We start from the raw sequence: 19,763 nt of genomic DNA, 5'->3' as shown, positions 1-19,763 counted from the left end.
ATTTTACGAATTTTAGAATGTACTTGGATCTGCTGAGAAATTTTTACAAGCAGTTACTTTCTTTTTCTGAGATGAGCTAGTTAATTATAATGAAAATCTTGTTTCTGAATGCTTTTGTTGGAAAAGTTGTGTAATGATGGAAATTAACCTTGGACATTAGTGCCCCCTACTGGTATGTGCTGAGCTTATTTATATTTAGTTCAACAAGGAGCCCTCACATACAGGCACGCGCAGTTCAAGGACTTGCATTTCTCCAAGCAGCTCTCTCTCTTTGGAGGAGAGGAAACTGATTCAGAATATTCCTTGCAAACTGCAAACTTGCACACTGCTTCTCTATGGAAAGGACTTTTCCCCCAAGCTGGACGAGGCATTAAGAAGGATAGAGGACTCCGGCAGGCTGACTCTACACCTCATCATGCACAACATCGGCATCAACAAAAAGCCCTCTGAAAAACTCAGACTTGCAATTCACCTTGACTGCATACTACATGCACCATCACCCCAAGTTTTTAAAGGACGACATTTAACAGTACTTCAGACTTGCATGGGATGAACACCATGATAGACTGTGCCCATTTATTCAAGTTGTATGTATACTGATCTGATTTCCCTTAAGGTTTCAGTTGTAGAATTTAAGATTTATGAAAACTAGACATTTTGCAATGTTGTAAAGTTCATTGACCATTGATGTAACTGTTTTCAGCTTAAATTTAAATTGTTAATTGGCTTTTAACAAGGGGTCAGTTTATCTACAGGTCTTGGGAATTGATATGCTCAACCAATCCACACAAACGTTAAAGATTTAATGTGAATTAGAAAGGTGTGCATTTGGCTGGGGATAAACAGGTCAGTGGAAGAGCATGTGTTTAGCATGTGTAAGCCCATGTGTTTGATCCTCAGCATAAAAAAATGCACATTTGTTGCATTTAAGTTGACTTTCGTTTTTTGTTTTTTCCTAATTATGAACATTGAACAGATATTCTAACAAATGAAATGATGCATTATATGTAAAAGATGTTTTTCTGTGTGGTTTGATTTTTGTAAAGTGACTTGTTTATAGGTTGCCATATTTTGTAACAATTTAAGGTTTTTCACTTATGTTAATTTGTGTAACCAGAAAATTTAACATTTCAAATATAGTTGAAAGTAACATGTAATTTTCAAGGTAGGATATATTTAAACTTGATAAATCTGAAAATCAATAGCATTTCATTTGAAATGCATTTTCACCAATAGCCTATACATGCTAAATTTCATGAGCATAGATTTCACTTACAAATTGTTCAACTAACTGTGGTAATTCTGGAATATACAAATTAAAATGTCGATGTTGTAAAAACAAGGGGGCTTCAGTATTGGCTACATCTCAACTACAATATTAATGTTTGAACCACATGTTAGGAAAGCTCAAGATGAATATGTCTGTACAAGTCAGTTTGAAAAACTTTGTCAACCAAAATATCTTGAGCACTGAGTACTCAATAGTGCATGTACTTCAAAGGAAAGAAAGAGTAAAACACAATGTGGTTATTTGCATGTTCAGATACTTCTCTGTGATTGGCTTCTTTAGCTCTCAATTTCCAGGAATTGTTTTATCTTATGCATGAAATTGTAAATAGGTTTGCTTTGTAAAATGTAGCTTTGTTAAAATCCCCAGTTTTGATGCTTAAGGAAATTTGCTTGGCGTATGATTGGTGCAGTTGAATCCAATACTGGAAAACAAATCCTTAAGAACTCAAACAGGAAAAATGGTTGATGAGAAATCTCTCATTGCTGTCCACTGATACTATTGAACACTTGAGGTTTTATTTACTGATTTGAAATAGTTTGGGTTGCATTTATGTTACCATATATTGAAATAGTTATAGATTTTTTTTTTCCTTTTTCATTTTTTGTTTTCAAGAGAGGGTTTCTCAGTGTAGTCCTGCCTGTCTCAGGACTAGCTCAGTAGACCAGGGTAGCCTTGAACTTTAGAGAACTGCCTTCCTACTGCTGGTATTAAAGCTGTGTGCCATCATGCCCAGTGAAACATTTATACATTTTAAACATTGTTTATGTGTATTCTTTTAAAAGATTTGACCTTTACACAAAGCCCGCTTAGGCCGGGCGATGGTGACGCACGCCTTTAATCCCAGCACTCGGGAGGCAGAGGCAGGCGGATCTCTGTGAGTTCGAGACCAGCCTGGTCTACAGAGCTAGTGCCAGGACAGACTCCAAAGCCACAGAGAAACCCTGTCACGAAAAACCAAAAAAAAAAAAAAAAAAGCCCGCTTAGTTTTTTTTCATGCAGTTCTAGTTAATCTATTTTAAAATGTGTAAGGTAGATATTTAATAAAATATAATTAATGGAAGTAAAAACTTATATTTATGCTTTTAATGAAAAAATACTCTTGTTTTTCAGTTTATTGACAGGTAACTTTATGGCTAGACTTGCAGATTATAAACATAGTTTTTGTGGCGATCTAAACTTGACTCAAGTTGACAGATTATTAAAATTATTTATTTAGGCTACACTAAGAAACCCTGTCTCGAAAAACCAAAATAAATAAATAAATAAATAAATAAAATAATTTATTTCCTTTGCCCAAAGACCTTCACGGAGAGCCAGACATGGTGGTGTGTGCTTTTATAATCCTAGCACTTAGGACGTAGAGGCAAAGAGTAAGAAGTTTAAAGTCAGCCTGACCTATATGAGACCCTGTCTCAAAAACAAAACAATAAATAAAAAGACAATAGGATCTTCATATATCTTTACTAAAGAAATTTTATTAAAGAAATAATTATTAAAATAACTTTTTTTTTTTTTTGAAAAATCCATTTTACAAAACCTGATTACAAGCTGGGCAGTGGTGGCGCACGCCTTTAAGCCCAGCACTTGGGAGGCAGAGGCAGGTGGATCTCTCAGTTCAAGGCCAGCCTGGTCTCCAGAGGGAGTTCCAGGACAGCCAGGGCTACACAGAGAGACCCTGTCTCAGGAAAACAAAACAACAACAAAAAACCCTGATTATATTTTATTACAGAGAATTCTTAGCCTGAACTTGAGGGAACCCTTCCATAAATGTTACACAAAACTTATATATTGTATATATGTGTGTACCTTTTTGAGAAGAAAGTGTATAGCATTTATCAGATTTTGCTTGAATATACAGAGTTTAACAAAACACTATAGGCTATTAGCTCAATGTTTGACTTCACTGTTCCTTTTGTTTTATATAGTTTTATCTTTGGCAGTGAATGCTTCAAAATATAGTAGTGAAAAATATATGACTGAAATATTTTTTCTTTCTTTTTTTTGATTTTTCTTTTTTTCTTTTTGGAGGGTTTCACTACCCACCTCTGTATCCTGAATGCTGGAAATAAAGGCATGTGCCACCACACCCATCTTCTACTCTTTATGAAGATTGTGGGTTTCTATAATTATACAGCAAATAAGTGGTTTGGAGTCTTTGCTTGTACACATTGTCAATTATCAGTAAAACTTAAGCCATGAAAACATGGTTCTGAGAAGAGATAAGGAATTGAGTCTTTTGGTATCTACTTAAGGGGACAGTACCTGCGGGATCAGCAGACTGGATTAATGTAAGAGAATAGACGCTAGTACTGGGAAATGCTAGAAACTGTGTAAGAAAAAGGAATTCTTTAGCCTGTAGAAGCAGTGAGGAGTTGAGGTCAGTGTATAAGTACTAAGTGTAAGGTTTTAAATACATTAGAATTTGGGTGGAGGATCAGTTTCTGTTCCTCCTTTCGAGTAATTTTCTTGAAATCTAGGTTATCTATAAATGTAAAGAAAGATAGTGAACACCTTATTGCTGGTATTGGTTAAGCAGTGGCCAGAAAGGGATGAGTAAGAGGTTTTATTTTCCTTTTTTATTGTTTGGTTGCTTTTTAATATTGAATAAAAGTTTAACTAGATGACTCTTCAATCCCTTTCAGTAGTATGATAGCATGGTTAGAATAGGTAATTAAAAATAGACTTCTAGACTAAAGTGAAAGTATTTCTCATCTTCCATAAACCTTGTTTGTTTAGGTGACTAAGGATGTTTTGGGCTCTATGATTGGATCAGCAAACTTCTAAAAGTATTATGATTTTGAAATTTGCTAACCGGCAGTAGAAGTCCTATTTTGGAACCCTGGAAGTAATTCTTAAAAAAAAAAAAAAAATTCTCTTTCAAGTAAGATTTGAGGAAATTGGCATGCCTTTTTTAAAAAAAAAAAAAATATATATATAACTATAATAAAAATTTAGAGTATTGTAGTCTCATCCAATAATGTAGCCCCCTTGGTTAGGTTCATCTTGGCATATTTAACTCTGGAGGTTGCTCATGCTTCTGCTTGATGTTATGGTCAATAGAAAATGACCTATCTTTGATACATCATAAACCAGTGATGTGCAAATTTTCAGCTCTCAAGTCAGTAGGTGTTTGTAAATATGTGTATGTACATATAAAATACTCTGTGTTTACTGATTGTGAAACCATGTAATACAGGTTGTTGTTGGCTTATGCTGAAACTTCTTGAAAGAAGCCCACTTTGAAAATGTGTTGCTGTTGAAGCTAATAGTATGATTCAGGTACTGTCTTTCAAAAGTACTGCACTTAAAAGCTTGTTTTAAAAACATGTATTGGTAAAACCTGTGTACAGTGTCAAACTCTAGCATTGTGTACATTCATCTCCTGCAAAGCATCTAATCTTTTAAATTTGAAAGTGTGATTGTATTTGGCATTTATCAAAAACATACTTTCCAGTGGAATTTGTTAGATAGAATTGTTTTCCTAAAATTTGGTGTTTGTATTTAAACTGGATATGGATGGATGTTTAAAATTAACCAGGAGTAATATTTCTTTTATGAAGTATTTGGATGTTTTGAATGGGTGTTTCCCGTGTGAAAACTCTGTTAAGTACTTGGATCAAACTGTTAAAATCCTGTTTCTACTTTTGTGTCAGATAGAGGAAAAGGTCGCCAGAGACAAGCCATTCTGGGAGATCATCCTTCTTCGTTTAGACATGATGGCTATGGTAAGTTTGTCGAGGCAGGAGGAAGATCAACTAACTAAGAATATTTGCATATCTGATAAAGAATATCCGATTATTTGTCTGTATTTCCCAAACTCCTAATCACCTGATGTATTTTATTTAAGTTCAGCCCATTACAGCAGTATTCAAGACCTTCCCCTGTTAGGATGTTGATAAATTAAAATAATCCTTGAAATAAATTGAGAGCTATTGATTGGTTGGAGAATTGAGCACTTTTTTTTCTCTATTCCTATAGTTTGGTTCTCTGTTCCTGTAGTTTGACTCTGGCGTATTTATAAGAGAACCAGAAAGGGGTATTACTGCTTCAAAAGTTTATTTTCACTTAACTAAGAGCAAAGAGAAATTTTTAGTAACAAAGCAAAAAAAATGAGTATTTGTCAAGAAAGAAACACGGTTTTATTTATAGATGCCTAATTTTACAGTTGGTATTTTGGCTTTGGTTACATTTGTATTCTATTTTTAAAGCCTCTTGCCTCTTAATCTTTGCTAGGTAGAAAATTTGATATTAGGAAACTCAGAATAATAATTTTTTTGAAAAGGCTAGGCTTTAGATTCTTGAAAATAGAAGTTGACAATTATTATTAGACTAGTGTGTTAACTGACTGACTACATAGTTTTAAAATATTTTTTTAAACTTTTAGAGGGTAGTTGTTGACTTCTACCTAGTTTTTGCTTCAAAGTTGAACTTAATATGTTTTATGTAGTGTTTAGATTTATCATTAAGTCTATTCATGGAGTTTTGGCTTACTGATTAGTATCTTTTTTTAAATTAAAAATTACTTAACTTTCTGTGTTGTGTGTATTTAGCCTGCATGCATATCTATGCACAGTGTATGTGCTTGGAAACCATAAAAATGCATTGGATCTTCTGGAGCTGGAGTTAGACTGTTTTGAGTCTTCATGTAGTTGCTAGGAATTGAACTCAGGTCCTCTGGAAGAGCAATCAGTGTTCTTAACCATCTTAGTCACCTCTCTAATGTCTATTTTTAAACTTGAAAAATTTATTTCTTATGTCTGTGATAAAATTGGTTTCAAGTTTTCTAGTAACCTATATTGCAGAGTTTTTTGTTAAACCAGTAAATGTTGTACACGGGGGGGTGTCTTTTTGTTGTTTTGTTTGTTTTTTGCTGTTGTTTTGTGTTTTTGTTTGTTTGTTTTTTTAATGAGACAGGGTTTCTCTGTGTAGCCTGACTGTCCTGGAATTTGCTTTGTAGACCATGCAGCTTTAAACACCCAGAGTTCAGCTGCTTCTACCTCCCAAGGCTGGGATTAAAGGCATGTGCCTTCATCATTCAGCTGGGTTTTTTTGTTTTGTTTTTACATTTTTTTTTTAATTACGTTTTCATTTTGTGTGTGTGTGCCAGTGGAGGTCAGAGGACTTAGTTCTCTTCCATGTGGACCCAGGAATTGAATTCAGGTTATTAGGCTTGGAGGCAGGTACCTTTTACTTGAAAAACCATCTTGCTGGCCTGGCATGGTTATTAATTTGTATTATCCTTGATCATTTTTCTTTGTTTCTGTAACACAAGAGTGTATGTGTAGTTTTGTTTGTGCAGTAAAGAAATGCTGAGTAGAAGCCTATTGTGCTATGTATCACAGAAAGTGTTGTGTTATTTGTGGAGTTAAATGTGTCAATGGCAGTCGGGCAGTGGTGGTGCACACCTTTAATCCCAGCACTTGGGAGGCAGAGGCAGACGGATCTCAGTGAGTTCGAGGTGAGCCTGGTCTATAGAGTGAGTTCCAGGACAGAGAAACCCTGTCTCAAAGAACTAAAAAGAGAGGGGGGGGTACGTAATTTTGAGTGATAGGTGCTAAATAGGGATCATTGAGATGGTGAAGTCTTGCTTTCAGGGGATAGTTGTCTCAGGGATGTGTGGGTACATCTATTCTCAGCTACATCATTTAAGATATTGAACTTGTAGATTAATTTGTTCTGCTTCCTAAGAGAGAAGTTAAGTGCTTGCTGCTGGCTGCTTTTCCGGAGGTCCTAAGTTCAATTCCCAGCAACTACGTGGTGGCTCACAACCATTTATAATGAGATCTGGTGCCCTCTTCTGGCCTGCTGTAATAAGTGCAGGCAGAAACAAACCTTTAAGAGATAGAGAGAGGTTAAGCAGATGGACTTTAAAAGGACATACTGTAAATAAAAAAGTGAAGTGAGATGAAGTGGGAAGAAGATAGGCGTGTGTCCTAGGGTGCTGAGATAGTTTACAAATGTGCAGATCACAACTGTATCTTCAGAGCAGCAGTTAAACAGAACAGCTTTATTTGCCTTTTGTGTTACATCATAGGTGTTCCTACGTAATGATCGGAAATAAAGAGGAAATCAAGAAAAATATGAGTCAAGTGCATATTTTCAATTAGATTAAATTTATTCATTGTTATCATAGGATAAATTTTAGGCTTTTAAAGTTTTTTTTTGTTTAAAAGATGTGGTCTTGCTATGTATTCCCTGCTGATCTGGAACTCGAGGTGTCAAGTAGGCTGGTTTTGAATTCATCATACTTAAACTGTGAGCTTTAAGAAATCACAAGTTGATGATTAGCATTTTTGGATTTCCTGGATCAAAGATTTTAAATTTTGAAAGACAGTATATGACTTCAAAATGTTAATGATGCCATTTATTTAACATTTTCCCATATAAATGGATTTTTTTAAAAAAAATGTGAAGCATTAGTTTTCTAAAAAGCATCAAGACTTGAATCTGCTATTTAGGACTGATGGCTATACAGTAGAGTCTAAATCATTTAGATAATTTAATTCTGTTGACTTATGGTCGTAGTTAAAAACATCACAGCATTTTTATCCTCTTGTACTGGCTTTGGCTGTTACTTAACCTGTATCTCAACAGTAAGGAAGTTTGTCCCACTTGAGCTCAGTGGAAGCTTGTATTGCCTATCTGCTTCAGGTCTTTTCACTTCCCATGGGGAAAGGAATAGTGACTTTAGTTAAGTATTGTTGCATAAGCAAGTGGTAGTGGCAGGAAGGCAGTGTAATATGAAAAATGACGTTGCAGTGTGGTGATCAGAGTCTTTGTGTCCTACAAAAAAGTTGATGCTACAGTTTCTTCTTAAAATGGGGAAAAATAGCTTGAGATTTTGGTGTTTATTGTACATACGGAGTAGATTATGCTTCTGTTCCCTCACCCCCACCCCGAGACAGGGGTTTTTCTGTAGCTTTGGAGCCTGTCCTGGAACTAGATCTTGTAGACCAGGCTGGCCTCGAACTCACAGAGATCTGCCTGCCTCTGCCTCCTGAGTGCTGGGATTCAAGGCATGTGCCACCACCGCCCGGTGGAATTTTTATGTATATTAACATTTATGTTATGTTTAACAAGTGTGCTTGTGTGCATTTATGTACATCACTGTGCAGATTCCTGAGGAGGCTAGAAGTTATCATCCCCTGTAACGGAGGTTGTAGGCAGTTGCCTCACATGGGTCCTGGGAACCAAAACCAGGCCTCCTGGAAGAGCAGTAAGCTCTTTAGCCCCCTGGGTTTATGTTTTTGAATTATAGGTCTCCATCTTAGTTGCTGCCTCTGGGTCCTTAATTGCTGTTAACATACTCCCTGTCTCCTTTGGTTTTTTGAGACAGGATTTCTCTGTATAGCCCTGGCTATCCTGGAACTCACTCTGTAGACTGGACTGACCTCAAATTTAGGGATCTGCCTGGCCTGCCTTTGCCTCCTGGGTGTTGGGATTAAAGGCGTGTGCGGCCACTGCCCAGCTCTCTACCTATTTTTGTACCTGTTTCTTTACTGTTGTTCTGTTCTGTTACACACTCAAAAAAAGCTTGAAAGTGAAGTTGTAGATACAAAAAACCACTAGGTTGCCAGGCAATGGTGGGTGCATGTCTTTAATCCTGAGCACTCAGGACCAGAGGCAGATGGATCTCCTGAGTTCCAGGCTCAACTAGTCTACAGAGCTAGTTCCAGGACAGCTAGGGCTGTTACACAGTGAAACCCTGTCTGGGGGTGGGGGTAAGGTTTACAACTTTTAAATTTAGTAAGTTGATTCTGACATTAAGATTTTTTTGGTTTATAGGTGTAATGAGCAGACAGTTTTCATAGAATTTTAGATATTTTCTGATGGGTTCTTGTTTTGTTTTGCTTTTATTTATTGTGGGTAGGGGAGGGTTGCAGACCTGTGAGATAGCTTGGTGGGTAAAGGCATTTACTGCTAAGCCTGACTGCCTGAGTTTGATTCTTGGAACACACAATGGTAGAAGGAGAGAACAGACTCCTGCAAGCTGTCCTTCTACCATGACACATGCATCACACACACATGAAATAATCAATGGAGGACGATAGAAGAACTACATATTGATGAGGTGCTAACTAATGAATCTAGTATTCATTTTCCTGAAAAGTACATTATAGTATAATATATTCAAGGAGACAACGTTTTGTAGAACTGAAAATGGTTTTTCTTTTGTGGGGGAGTTGTATGAAACAAGGTGTCACTTTGTATCTTTGCTGGCTTCAACCTTAACAGAGATCCACTTGGCCCTAGTGCTGGGATTAAAAGCATGGACCATTATACTGGCTTGAAAATATTTTTTCTTTTTTTTTTTTTTTTTTTTTTTTTTTGATTTTTCGAGACAGGGTTTCTCTGTAGCTTTTGGTTCCTGTCCTGGAACTAGGAAAATATTTTTTCTTATATTTATTATAAAGGTAGTTTCTTACATTGTATTGTGTCATTCCTCTAAATGACATGGGTAGTTATAAGTGTGTATCACCATGCCTAGCTGAATTATAGCGTCATACGTGCATACATCCATATCCCAGAGTTTTACACTGGCTCCTTCAGTTCTAGTCTAGCCTAGTCTTAAACCTTTTGAAAATAGAAATTTTGTATATGTAGATATAGCTGTCCATTGGGTGTGGTACATATAAATGCTGATTTTGATTTCTGTATTTATATTTAATTATTCATATTTTTGGTTTTTTGATGTACATAAAACAAATTTTGAGAGTTTAATTTGGGAGAATGAGGTTATAACTTTGGCAGGGTGCGTGCTGGATTTTTATATGGTAAAGTGCATCTACTAATTTTTGTAAATGGAAATGCATATAAGTGTTACTTACTTATTATTTTGGTTATTTTTGCAGGATCACATGGTCCATTATTGCCTTTACCAAGTCGTTATAGAATGGGCTCTAGAGATACACCTGAACTTGTTGCTTATCCATTACCACAAGCTTCTTCCTCTTACATGCATGGAGGAAGTCCCTCTGGTTCCGTTGTAATGGTTAGTGGATTACATCAGCTCAAAATGAATTGTTCAAGAGTCTTCAACCTATTCTGCTTGTATGGAAATATCGAAAAGGTGAATTTCATTTTGTTAGTTTATTTGATTGAATATATAGTAGTTAATTCAGAAAATGCTACACATTTCTGTCAGAAACATCTGAAGTTCTTTGAATACTGAACTCATAAGCTTAAAATCTGTTATGTTTGTATTACAGAAATGATTAATTTTTTACTGGCAAATGATTAGTATAGATTGTTAGTATTAAAACAATAAATTATGTTTTAAATTACTAGTATTATGAGTATTTCCAAAGGTGACTGAAACCAAAAGGCTTAGTCACCTACTAGTATACTAAAGATGTGAAGCCTGTGTTATCAGTTGTTTGACTCCTGATTTGACATACTAGCAATATATATACCATTTGTTCTGTAATCCTGAGAAGCAGCAACACGCCAGGCTTCCTTATGTGTGTCTCTTATGTGATCACATGAACAAGAAACTGATACTGATGTTCTACGGTGTACTATCAACCAAATTATGATGTTGGGTAGACTATTTTCCAGTTTAAACTGTAGAATTTCAAAGAGCAGTTATACTCATGGAGCTATTTGACGTGCTTTGGGAAGGTTGTTATATACTTTTTAAGTGCCATGGTATGAATATCTTATTTTCCATTTTTTATTTTATGTGTGTTTATATTTATTTTATGTGTATGAGTGTTTTGCCTGCATGTATGTCAGTGCACCGCATGTGTACCTGGGCCCATGAAAGTCAGAAGAGGATTTTAGATTCCCTGAGAGAGTTAGCACCATGTGGGTGCTAGAACTAAAGTCTTAATGGCTGAGCCAGCTTCAATCATCTTGCAAGAAACAATGTGTTTTTATTTGAGCTCAGTTAATATTTGAAATTGACCCACTTTGACAGAATGTTCCAATACTGTAATAATGTTAATTTTCCTCTTGTGATTTTAATACTCTTTCTATAGATAGTGATAAGAAAGGATACACATGTGAGTCATTGGTGTGGGAGTGGGAGAATGGCCTAAAAACTTGATATTCCTAGTTCTTGGTTCATTAATTCTAAAAAACTAATATATTTCCATTATTTCATTGTATTAAGAAGAGGAAGAAAGAAAAAAATTTGTATTTTGTCTGAGGGTAGGTAGACAGCTAAACTCAGTAAGTTTAATCTATGTCCTTTGTGTTTACGAATTTTCTCATAATTCAGTTTTTGGTATATTGTTTAGCTAATTCTACTGTTACATTTCGTGTGTTTGTGTGTTTATGCACCACTTACATGTCTGATCTCTAAGGCCAGAAGAGAGCTTTAGATCTGGAGCTAGAGTTAAAGAAAGTTGTAAGCCACCATGTGGGTGCTGGGAATTAAGCCTGTATCCTCTGGAAGAGCAGCTAGGGAGTGAGTGCTCTTAACTACTGAGCCATCTAGCTCTTCAGCCCCCAAGTTTTTAATAGTGTTAAATAAATAAATGATGGATTGTGGTGCATAAAACTCAAGCCGTTATAGTCCTTTAAATTTAAAGATACTTATTTAAACTTTTCCAATGATATGATTTTTTAAGGATTTATAAATGTGTATGAATGTTTTGCCTGTGTGTGTGTGTGTATGTATGATGTGTGTGCCTGTTGACTATGGAGGTCAGAAAAGGGCAACTTATATAAACATACTATGTATATAAACTTACTAGGTTTTTAGAATATCGCTGGACTAAATCAGCTGATTTCAAGTAAAGCTGAAAATTTCTGGTATTACTAATTTGTACAGGTATGGTAAAGAGTGCTAGGGTATCCTTTTAAAATTGGCAGCGGTGGAGATAATGATTGAACTTAGCGATTTACACATTCTCTGTTTCCTTGAGGTGAACAGATAAGAAGAAAAGTGTTCAAGTTGTCACACTTACGGTGTGGTTTAGTAGTTCTAAGTGTCCAACATTGTCCTTCCTGCTACCATGCTACCTCTAGGCTATCTTGTATTATTTATCACCTTGACATTTCTGAATTGCTTACTACCATATAAAGATGAAGACGGTTATGTTTACCATTCAATCTCTAGTACCTAGCACAGTGCTTATCAAAACATACTAGATACTCAGATATTTGTTTGATGAATATTGCTGAGTCTAGCCTGAGTACCTAGGGATGTAATCATTATCTTCATTTTATAACAACAGTTTGGTATAGAGGAATTAAGTAGATTAGCTCTAGATCACACAGATAATAGCCTTGGGATAAACCTGCCCTCCATGTGCTGTAGAGTACAATTACAGTCTTCCCCTTTAATTTCAGTCAGTTTTGGTAAAAGTTAAGGCTGTCCTGTAAGACAGAATAAGGTTAAGATTCTAAGAAATGATGTTGGGATTTTTGTAATTTCAGGTGAAATTTATGAAGACCATTCCTGGCACAGCACTGGTAGAAATGGGCGATGAGTATGCTGTGGAAAGAGCTGTCACGCACCTTAATAATGTCAAACTCTTTGGGAAAAGACTTAATGTTTGGTAATTACTTAAGTTATAAATGTTAACAATGTTTTGAAATCCTTGTTAATTTCAGAATATTTTGTAGTAACTGAGCATAAATCTGAAGGTAGAAACATTAGTATTATTACTGTTGACAAGTGGTAGGAGTTATATAATTGTTCTACTTTTCTGAAATTACGTATGTATACGTGAGTTCGCAAGTGTCCAAAGAATCTAGAAGAGGACATTATATCCCCTGGAGCTGGTGGTTGTCAGCCAACCAGCCTTGGTGCTGGGAAGGGGTCCTCTGCAATAGCAGTAAGAACTCTAAACCACCGAGCCATCTCTTAATCCAGACCTCCTAGTTTTTAGTTTTATTATCATAAAACAATGTTAAAACAGATAAGTTCTTAAATTTTTTTCTAACGTGGGATTTGATTCATTTTCTTTCTAATATCTAAAATATAAGAATGACCTGGGCAGTGGTGGTGCACGCCTTTAATTAATCCCAGCACTAGGAAGACAGAGGTAGAGGAATCTTGAGTTCAAGGCCAGCCTGGTCTACAAGAGCTAGTTCCAGGACAGCTAGGACTGTTACACAGAGAAATCCTGTCTCAAGAAAAAGAGAAAGACAGAAAACAAAAGAGTAAATAGATCAGGTTATGCATGGGTTACATGTAAATACTATGAAAGTATAAAAAAGCATGTTCCCCCCCTCCTTGGGGGATGGAGGTCGGTGGTTCCTGGATACCAATTTTATATTCCCTTGTATACCAATGGATACTTTTGTTCTGTACTTATATATACTTTCTTTTGTTTACTCATAAAAGTGTTTTGTGACTGCTGCTGCTTATCTAACAGGATAAATTGTGTTTTTATTTTCTAATCCTCAGTGTATCTAAACAACATTCAGTTGTTCCAAGTCAAATATTTGAGCTGGAGGATGGTACAAGTAGCTACAAAGATTTTGCAATGAGTAAAAATAATCGCTTCACAAGTGCTGGCCAAGCATCTAAGAATATAATCCAGCCACCCTCATGTGTGCTGCATTATTACAATGTTCCACTGTGTGTCACAGAAGAGACCTTCATAAAGGTAGGCACTAAAGAAAAGTATATAGAATGTTGCTCTTTGTGTTTGGAGTTTATGTAATATTTCTTTTTCTAAAAAATATTTTTTTTATTTATTTATTTATTTATTTATTTATTTATTTATTTATTATGTATACAGTGTTCTATCTGTGTGTATGCCTGCAGGCCAGAAGAGGGCACCAGACCCCATTACGGATGGTTGTGAGCCACCATGTGGTTGCTGGGAATTGAATTCAGGACCTTTGGAAGAGCAGGCAATGTTCTTAACCACTGAGCCATCTCTCCAGCCCCTGTAATATTTCTATTATTGAAATTTGCTTTGAAAATTAAACTTTTTTGTTTTTTTTTGTTGTTGTTTGTTGTTGTTGCTGTTGTTGTTTGTATTTTTTCTCTTCAAGACAGAGTTTCTCTGTGTAACAGTCCTAGCTGTCCTGGAACTAGCTCTTGTAGTAGACCAGGCTGGCCTCGAACTCAAAGATCCGCCTGCCTCTGCCTCCTGACTGCTGGGATTAAAGGCATGCACTACCACCACCCAACTAAACTTGTTTTTTAAATTCATAGACAATTTCTGAATTTGGCATCTTTGGAAAGGTCCGCCATGTTCATATTCTTTGTTTCCAACCTTAGTATATGCATTGCCAAAATGACACTCACACCCCTTTTTTAAAGACAGGGTCTCTTACTGAACCTAAAGTTTGCCCCTTGGCCAGACTGGTTAACCAGATGCTTTTAGGATCTTCTCTGCTAAGTGTGGTGTATAGTCCTAGCACTTGGAAGGCTAAGAGGCAGGAGAATTGCCGAGTTTAAGGCTGTCTTGGGTTACATAGCAGGAGCCTGGCCCAAAAAATAAAGTAAAAAGCAACAGTAAAGTTGTTTTACTTTAAATCTCACTAATAATAAAATTTTGTATTCCTTCCCCCTGTAACTTGTATAACTGTAGGAGCAGTTCAGGAACAGTGCACTTTTTTGGAGTTGTACTTCCTTTCTTTGGTGTTTACTTAGCTCTTTATAAAATCTAAGAAAATGTATTATGACCTAAAAGGAATCTGTTTTATTATATGTGAAATTATTTTCATAGTTTAGAATTTCACTGTTTTTTTCCAGTTTGTTTCTCTTAGAACTTGATAATAACCTGAACATACATTAATTTATGTTATACTATAGGTTTAAATGCTACTATAACAAGGGTTTTTTATTTTATTTAAATTTTATTTTTTTATTTAAATTTTATTTAGCTGTATTTCTGATGTTTTGCCTTTCCTTGGCAGTTGTGTAATGACCATGAAGTTCTTCCATTCATCAAATATAAAGTGTTCGATGCGAAAGGTAAGTGAAAGTCCCTTGAAAAGTCTTCAAGTTTTACAAGAAGGTTGCTGACAGATAAAGTAACAACTGGATTTGCATTTGTTTTTTTTTTTTTAGCTTCTGCTAAAACACTTTCTGGGCTGTTGGAGTGGAAATGTAAAACTGATGCTGTGGAAGCTCTTACTGCACTCAATCACTACCAGATACGAGTCCCAAGTGAGTGATGCAGTGGGCATTGCCTTCAGAAATACTGGCCACACATCTGTGAAACAGATGGTTTTTAGTGCTGAGTGTGTGACAGGTGGAGTGGAGGAGGTGCTCAGGAAGGCAGGAACGGGCTTCAGAGATTCCACGCTACAGTGGCTTGACCCTAGTCACATGGAATTTTGGTGGGGTTTGAAGCAATTTATCTCTAAAGGATTGTTCAGGAACCTATATAAAGTCATAGGGTGGTGAGTTCTGAAATTCTCCCAGCTACCTTAAGAAAATAAACATAAAAAAAAATTTAGGCCAGGCTGTAGTGGCACATGCCTTTAATCCTAGCATTTGGGAGACAGAGACAGGCAGATCTCTGAGTTTGAGGCCAGCTTGGTCTAAAAGCTAGAGAAACCCTGTCTTGAAAAACAAACACACACACACACACACACACACACACACACACACACACACACACACACATATATATTAACAAGGCATGGAATTGCATGCCTTAATTCCAGCACTGAGGAGTTTGAGGCCAATCTCCTCATTAATGAACCCTCAAGTCTAATTTAATTTTTGTTGCCCGTAGACTAATCGGAGCATGGTCAAACTCCCAGTAGCCAGCACATTAAAAATAGAGTCCTTCTCAACCTGTACTTTGTATTTATAGGTCAGTTTCCGTAGCACAGGACATTAAGGTGTGTATTTTGGCAAAATGATTGTCCTTTAGGAAGGTTGTGCTTACCTGTGATCTATTAAAATGCCCATTGCCCAGCATTAGAATATTGAATCACACCTTCAGTCTTTACCAGTATGATAGCTGAAAAATAGTATTCTGTTGTTTTGATTTGCCTCCAGAAAGGTAAAAATGGCCTTGTTTTTTTTTTTTTTTTTGTCGTTGTTTGGTTTTTTGTTTTTTTTCAATATGCTATGAAAAACTTTTAAGTTTTGAAACTTTATGTTGTATAATTTGCTTTAATCCTGGATCTCAAGGGTATAAAATTTCATCTTTTTTTTTAATTTTATTTTTTTACTTATTATGTACACAACATTCTGCCTCTATGTATGCCCGCACGCCAGAAGAGGGCGCCAGATCTCATTACAGATGGTTGTGAGCCACCATGTGGTTGCTGGAAATTGAACTCAGGACCTCTGGAAGAGCAGCCAGTGCCACTGAGCTATCTTTCCAGCCCCATAAAATTTCATCTTTTAAAAAAGTACTAGCATGCTGGTAGTGGTGCATGCCTTTAATCCCAGCACTTGGGAGGAAGAGGCAGGTGAATCTCGGTGAGTTTGAGGCCAGCCTGGTCTATAAGAGCTAGTTCCAGGACAGGCTCCAAAGCTACAGAGAAACCCTATCTTGAAAAAAAAAAAAGTACTAGGTGGCACACTTGTATTTTAGCATTTTCCATGATCAAGAATTTGAGGCTATGGGGGCTGGAGAGATGGCTCAGTGGTTAAGAGCACTGCCTGCTCTTCCAAAGGTCCTGAGTTCAATTCCCAGCAACCACATGGTGGCTCACAACCATCTGTAATGAGATCTAGTGCCCTCTTCTGGCCTGCAGGCAGAGTACCGAGAATACTGTATACATAATAAATAAAAAAAAAAAGAATTTGAGGCTAGCCTAGACTTTATGAAACCCTGTTTCAAAAAATAAATAATAAAAATTGTATGGGACAGGTGATGGTGGCGCATGCCTTTAATGTCAGTACTGGGGACACAGAGACAGGTGGATCTCTGTGAGTTTATCTCTGGCCTAGTCTACAGAGTGAATTCCAGGACAACCAAGACTTCCACAGAGAAGTCTCAAAAAAAAACAAACAAAAAAAAGTATGGGGAAAATTAATATTATTTAGAATGGTGATAGGGAAAAAAGGAAACAAGATAACACCCTGCAGGGGTGGTGATACTTGCCTGTAGATCAAGATGCTCAGGAGACTGAGCTAAGGTGGAAATGTCATTTGAGCTGTTGAGTGCCAAGGGTAAACTGCATGACCTCATTCCATTAAAAAGGAAGGGGTAAAATTTTTTAAGTTACTTGTATTCGTGTGTGGAAACATGTTTTAAATATTTTTATAACACCCAAAATGTTTGTGAAGGGCCAGGCAAAAAATTATACTGCCAGATATGGAAAAAGTATAGAAGTAAATGAGTGGAATTCATGAATCTGTATTTTGATTTTGAAAATTATCTAAAAAACAAAGAGAAATACCTACTTGAAATAAATTATACAGGAGTAAACATAAAGTGGTTTAGTTTAATGGAAAGTTTTAAACTTTTAAAGTTAATATTGATAAACTGTACCATTGGCAATATGCTTTATGAATGCAAACTCTGCTGGGACAACTGTTTAACCCTGATATTATTGATCTTTAATGATGAATTAATTTACTTGAAAAATTGACTGTCCTTAAGCTTGGAACAGTAGGAGTGTAGTAACTGTTTAATGGAGCTTAATGTCTATTAGGTCAGGCTGGTTAATCTTTGAGAGGTGGCTTATCTGGCACCCACACGGTAGCTCACTAACTCTAGTGTAGGAGATCGGCACCAGAGATGCACATGGTGTGTGTGTGTATAAATATATGTATATGCGCGCGTGCACACACACATACACACACAGATAAAGCACTCATACATGTAAACAAATATTTAAGAATTTCCTTCTTTGCCCAGCAGTGGTGGCGCACGCCTTTAATGCCAGCACTCGGGAGGCAGAGGCAGGCGGATCTCTGTGAGTTCGAGACCAGCCTGGTCTACAAGAGCTAGTTCCAGGACAGGCTCCAAAACCACAGAGAAACCCTCTCTCGAAAAACCAAAAAAAAAAAAAAAAAAAAAAAAGAATTTCCTTCTTTGTATTCCTGTTTGCAGTACTATAAAATGGTAGAATAATTTACTAATTCAAGCTGATCTCAAAATTTTGATGGAATGTTAACTTCACTGTTTTCAATTTTTACAGATGGTTCCAACCCCTATACACTGAAGCTTTGCTTTTCTACATCATCCCATTTATAAGAAGAGAAGAGCATGTTAGAATTTATGTTTATCTTTATTACAGTTTTAAAGCTATACTTCATAAAAAATAATCTAAAATGGTTGATCTAATGTTGCCTTGCTTACTATAAGATCCTGTTCTGTAATAAACATATTTTGCCTCAAGTAAATTTGTTGTTAGCTTAAATATTGTTTTCACCTTAAGATAGAATACCATAATGTAGACTGTCTACAGCTTCATTGTGGATTTATACAACGTATGATTTCTAACATTATTACAAGTTTTGTTCCATGGTAAAATATATTTTCATTCTTAGTGCTAATTATCTGTAAATGTTTTTCCATTGTATTTGAGATTAATGCAGGTGAAAATATTGCATTTTATTACAGAATTCCTACAATAGCTGATTGAATGTTATAGTTACTCATTAAGCATAATTTGTATTTATTATTTTAATCAAATTTGACAATAACATTGCATTTGTTGATTTCAAGAACCTACAGATTTAGCCAATTTCAATTTCTAAAAGGCTTAATATACATGAACACACTAGTATGGTGTGCACTCAAATCAGATTGGTGTGTTTCTTTTCAGAAGTCATCATCTGTTTGTATTGACATGTTTTTGTTCCTAGTTCCATTTTGGAGATTTTATAAAGTTATAATAATAAGTTAATGTGTTCATCTTCATTATTTTGCATGTGACCTAATCTTAAGGTACATATAGTATTTGACATTGATATTTTAAAACTATAGAAGTTAAAATTAATAATTCTCCTATATTATCTGGGTTCCATAGATGGGTTTCAGAGAACTTGTCAGCCTTCCCAAAATTGTGTGTAGACTTTGGGATATTTGCATTTTTATTTCTTAATCTTTGATCCATCATAAAATGTATTTTTCTATATGGCGTAAGATTTAAGAATTTTATTTTTGATCAAAACAGCTATTTGTCTCAACACCATTTATTAAACATTCTCCCTCTAGATTGGTTTCTTTCTCTTTTTAAGTAATCTTATACTAAGGCTGTTAAAAAGTTTGCACCTTTTTAATAATTAGAAAATGGATATAGCCTTTTGGTTTTCATTTTAAAAGACTACTTTTCATCCAGGTAGTCCATAGTTAGCAGAAACAGTTTTGTAACCTTTAGATTAGTGAAGAAAAATTTCAAGTTTCATTTAAGTCTTATAAAAGATTCTTCCCGGGGCTGGAGAAATGGCTCAGTGGTTAAGAGCATTGCCTGCTCTTCCAGAGGTCCTGAGCTCAATTCCCGGCAACCACATGGTGGCTCACGACCATCTCTATGTAATGAGGTCTGGTGCCCTCTTCTGGCCTGCAGACATATACACAGACAGAATATTGTATACATAACAAATAAATAAATAAATAAATATTTAAAAAAAAAGATTCTTCCC

General features: G+C 35.9%; 1 protein-coding gene across 1 annotated transcript in view; it reads left to right on the top strand.

The window, feature by feature from the left end:
* Hnrnpll (heterogeneous nuclear ribonucleoprotein L like) overlaps positions 1 to 19,019 on the top strand; it is a 32,896-nt gene extending 13,877 nt beyond the window's left edge. The window contains exons 7-13 of the mRNA XM_075954973.1: positions 4,945 to 5,016; positions 10,144 to 10,361; positions 12,677 to 12,798; positions 13,653 to 13,854; positions 15,119 to 15,176; positions 15,273 to 15,371; positions 18,314 to 19,019. Of these exons, the coding sequence (XP_075811088.1) occupies positions 4,945 to 5,016; positions 10,144 to 10,361; positions 12,677 to 12,798; positions 13,653 to 13,854; positions 15,119 to 15,176; positions 15,273 to 15,371; positions 18,314 to 18,369 (827 nt within the window). The 3' untranslated portion in view covers positions 18,370 to 19,019. The remainder of the gene's footprint in view (positions 1 to 4,944; positions 5,017 to 10,143; positions 10,362 to 12,676; positions 12,799 to 13,652; positions 13,855 to 15,118; positions 15,177 to 15,272; positions 15,372 to 18,313) is intronic.
* The last annotated feature ends 744 nt before the right edge of the window (positions 19,020 to 19,763 follow it).

This window comes from Microtus pennsylvanicus, chromosome 21 (genome assembly GCF_037038515.1).
Source record: "Microtus pennsylvanicus isolate mMicPen1 chromosome 21, mMicPen1.hap1, whole genome shotgun sequence".
NCBI lineage: Eukaryota > Metazoa > Chordata > Mammalia > Rodentia > Cricetidae > Microtus > Microtus pennsylvanicus.
This window is presented reverse-complemented; position numbering and strand designations above follow the sequence as displayed.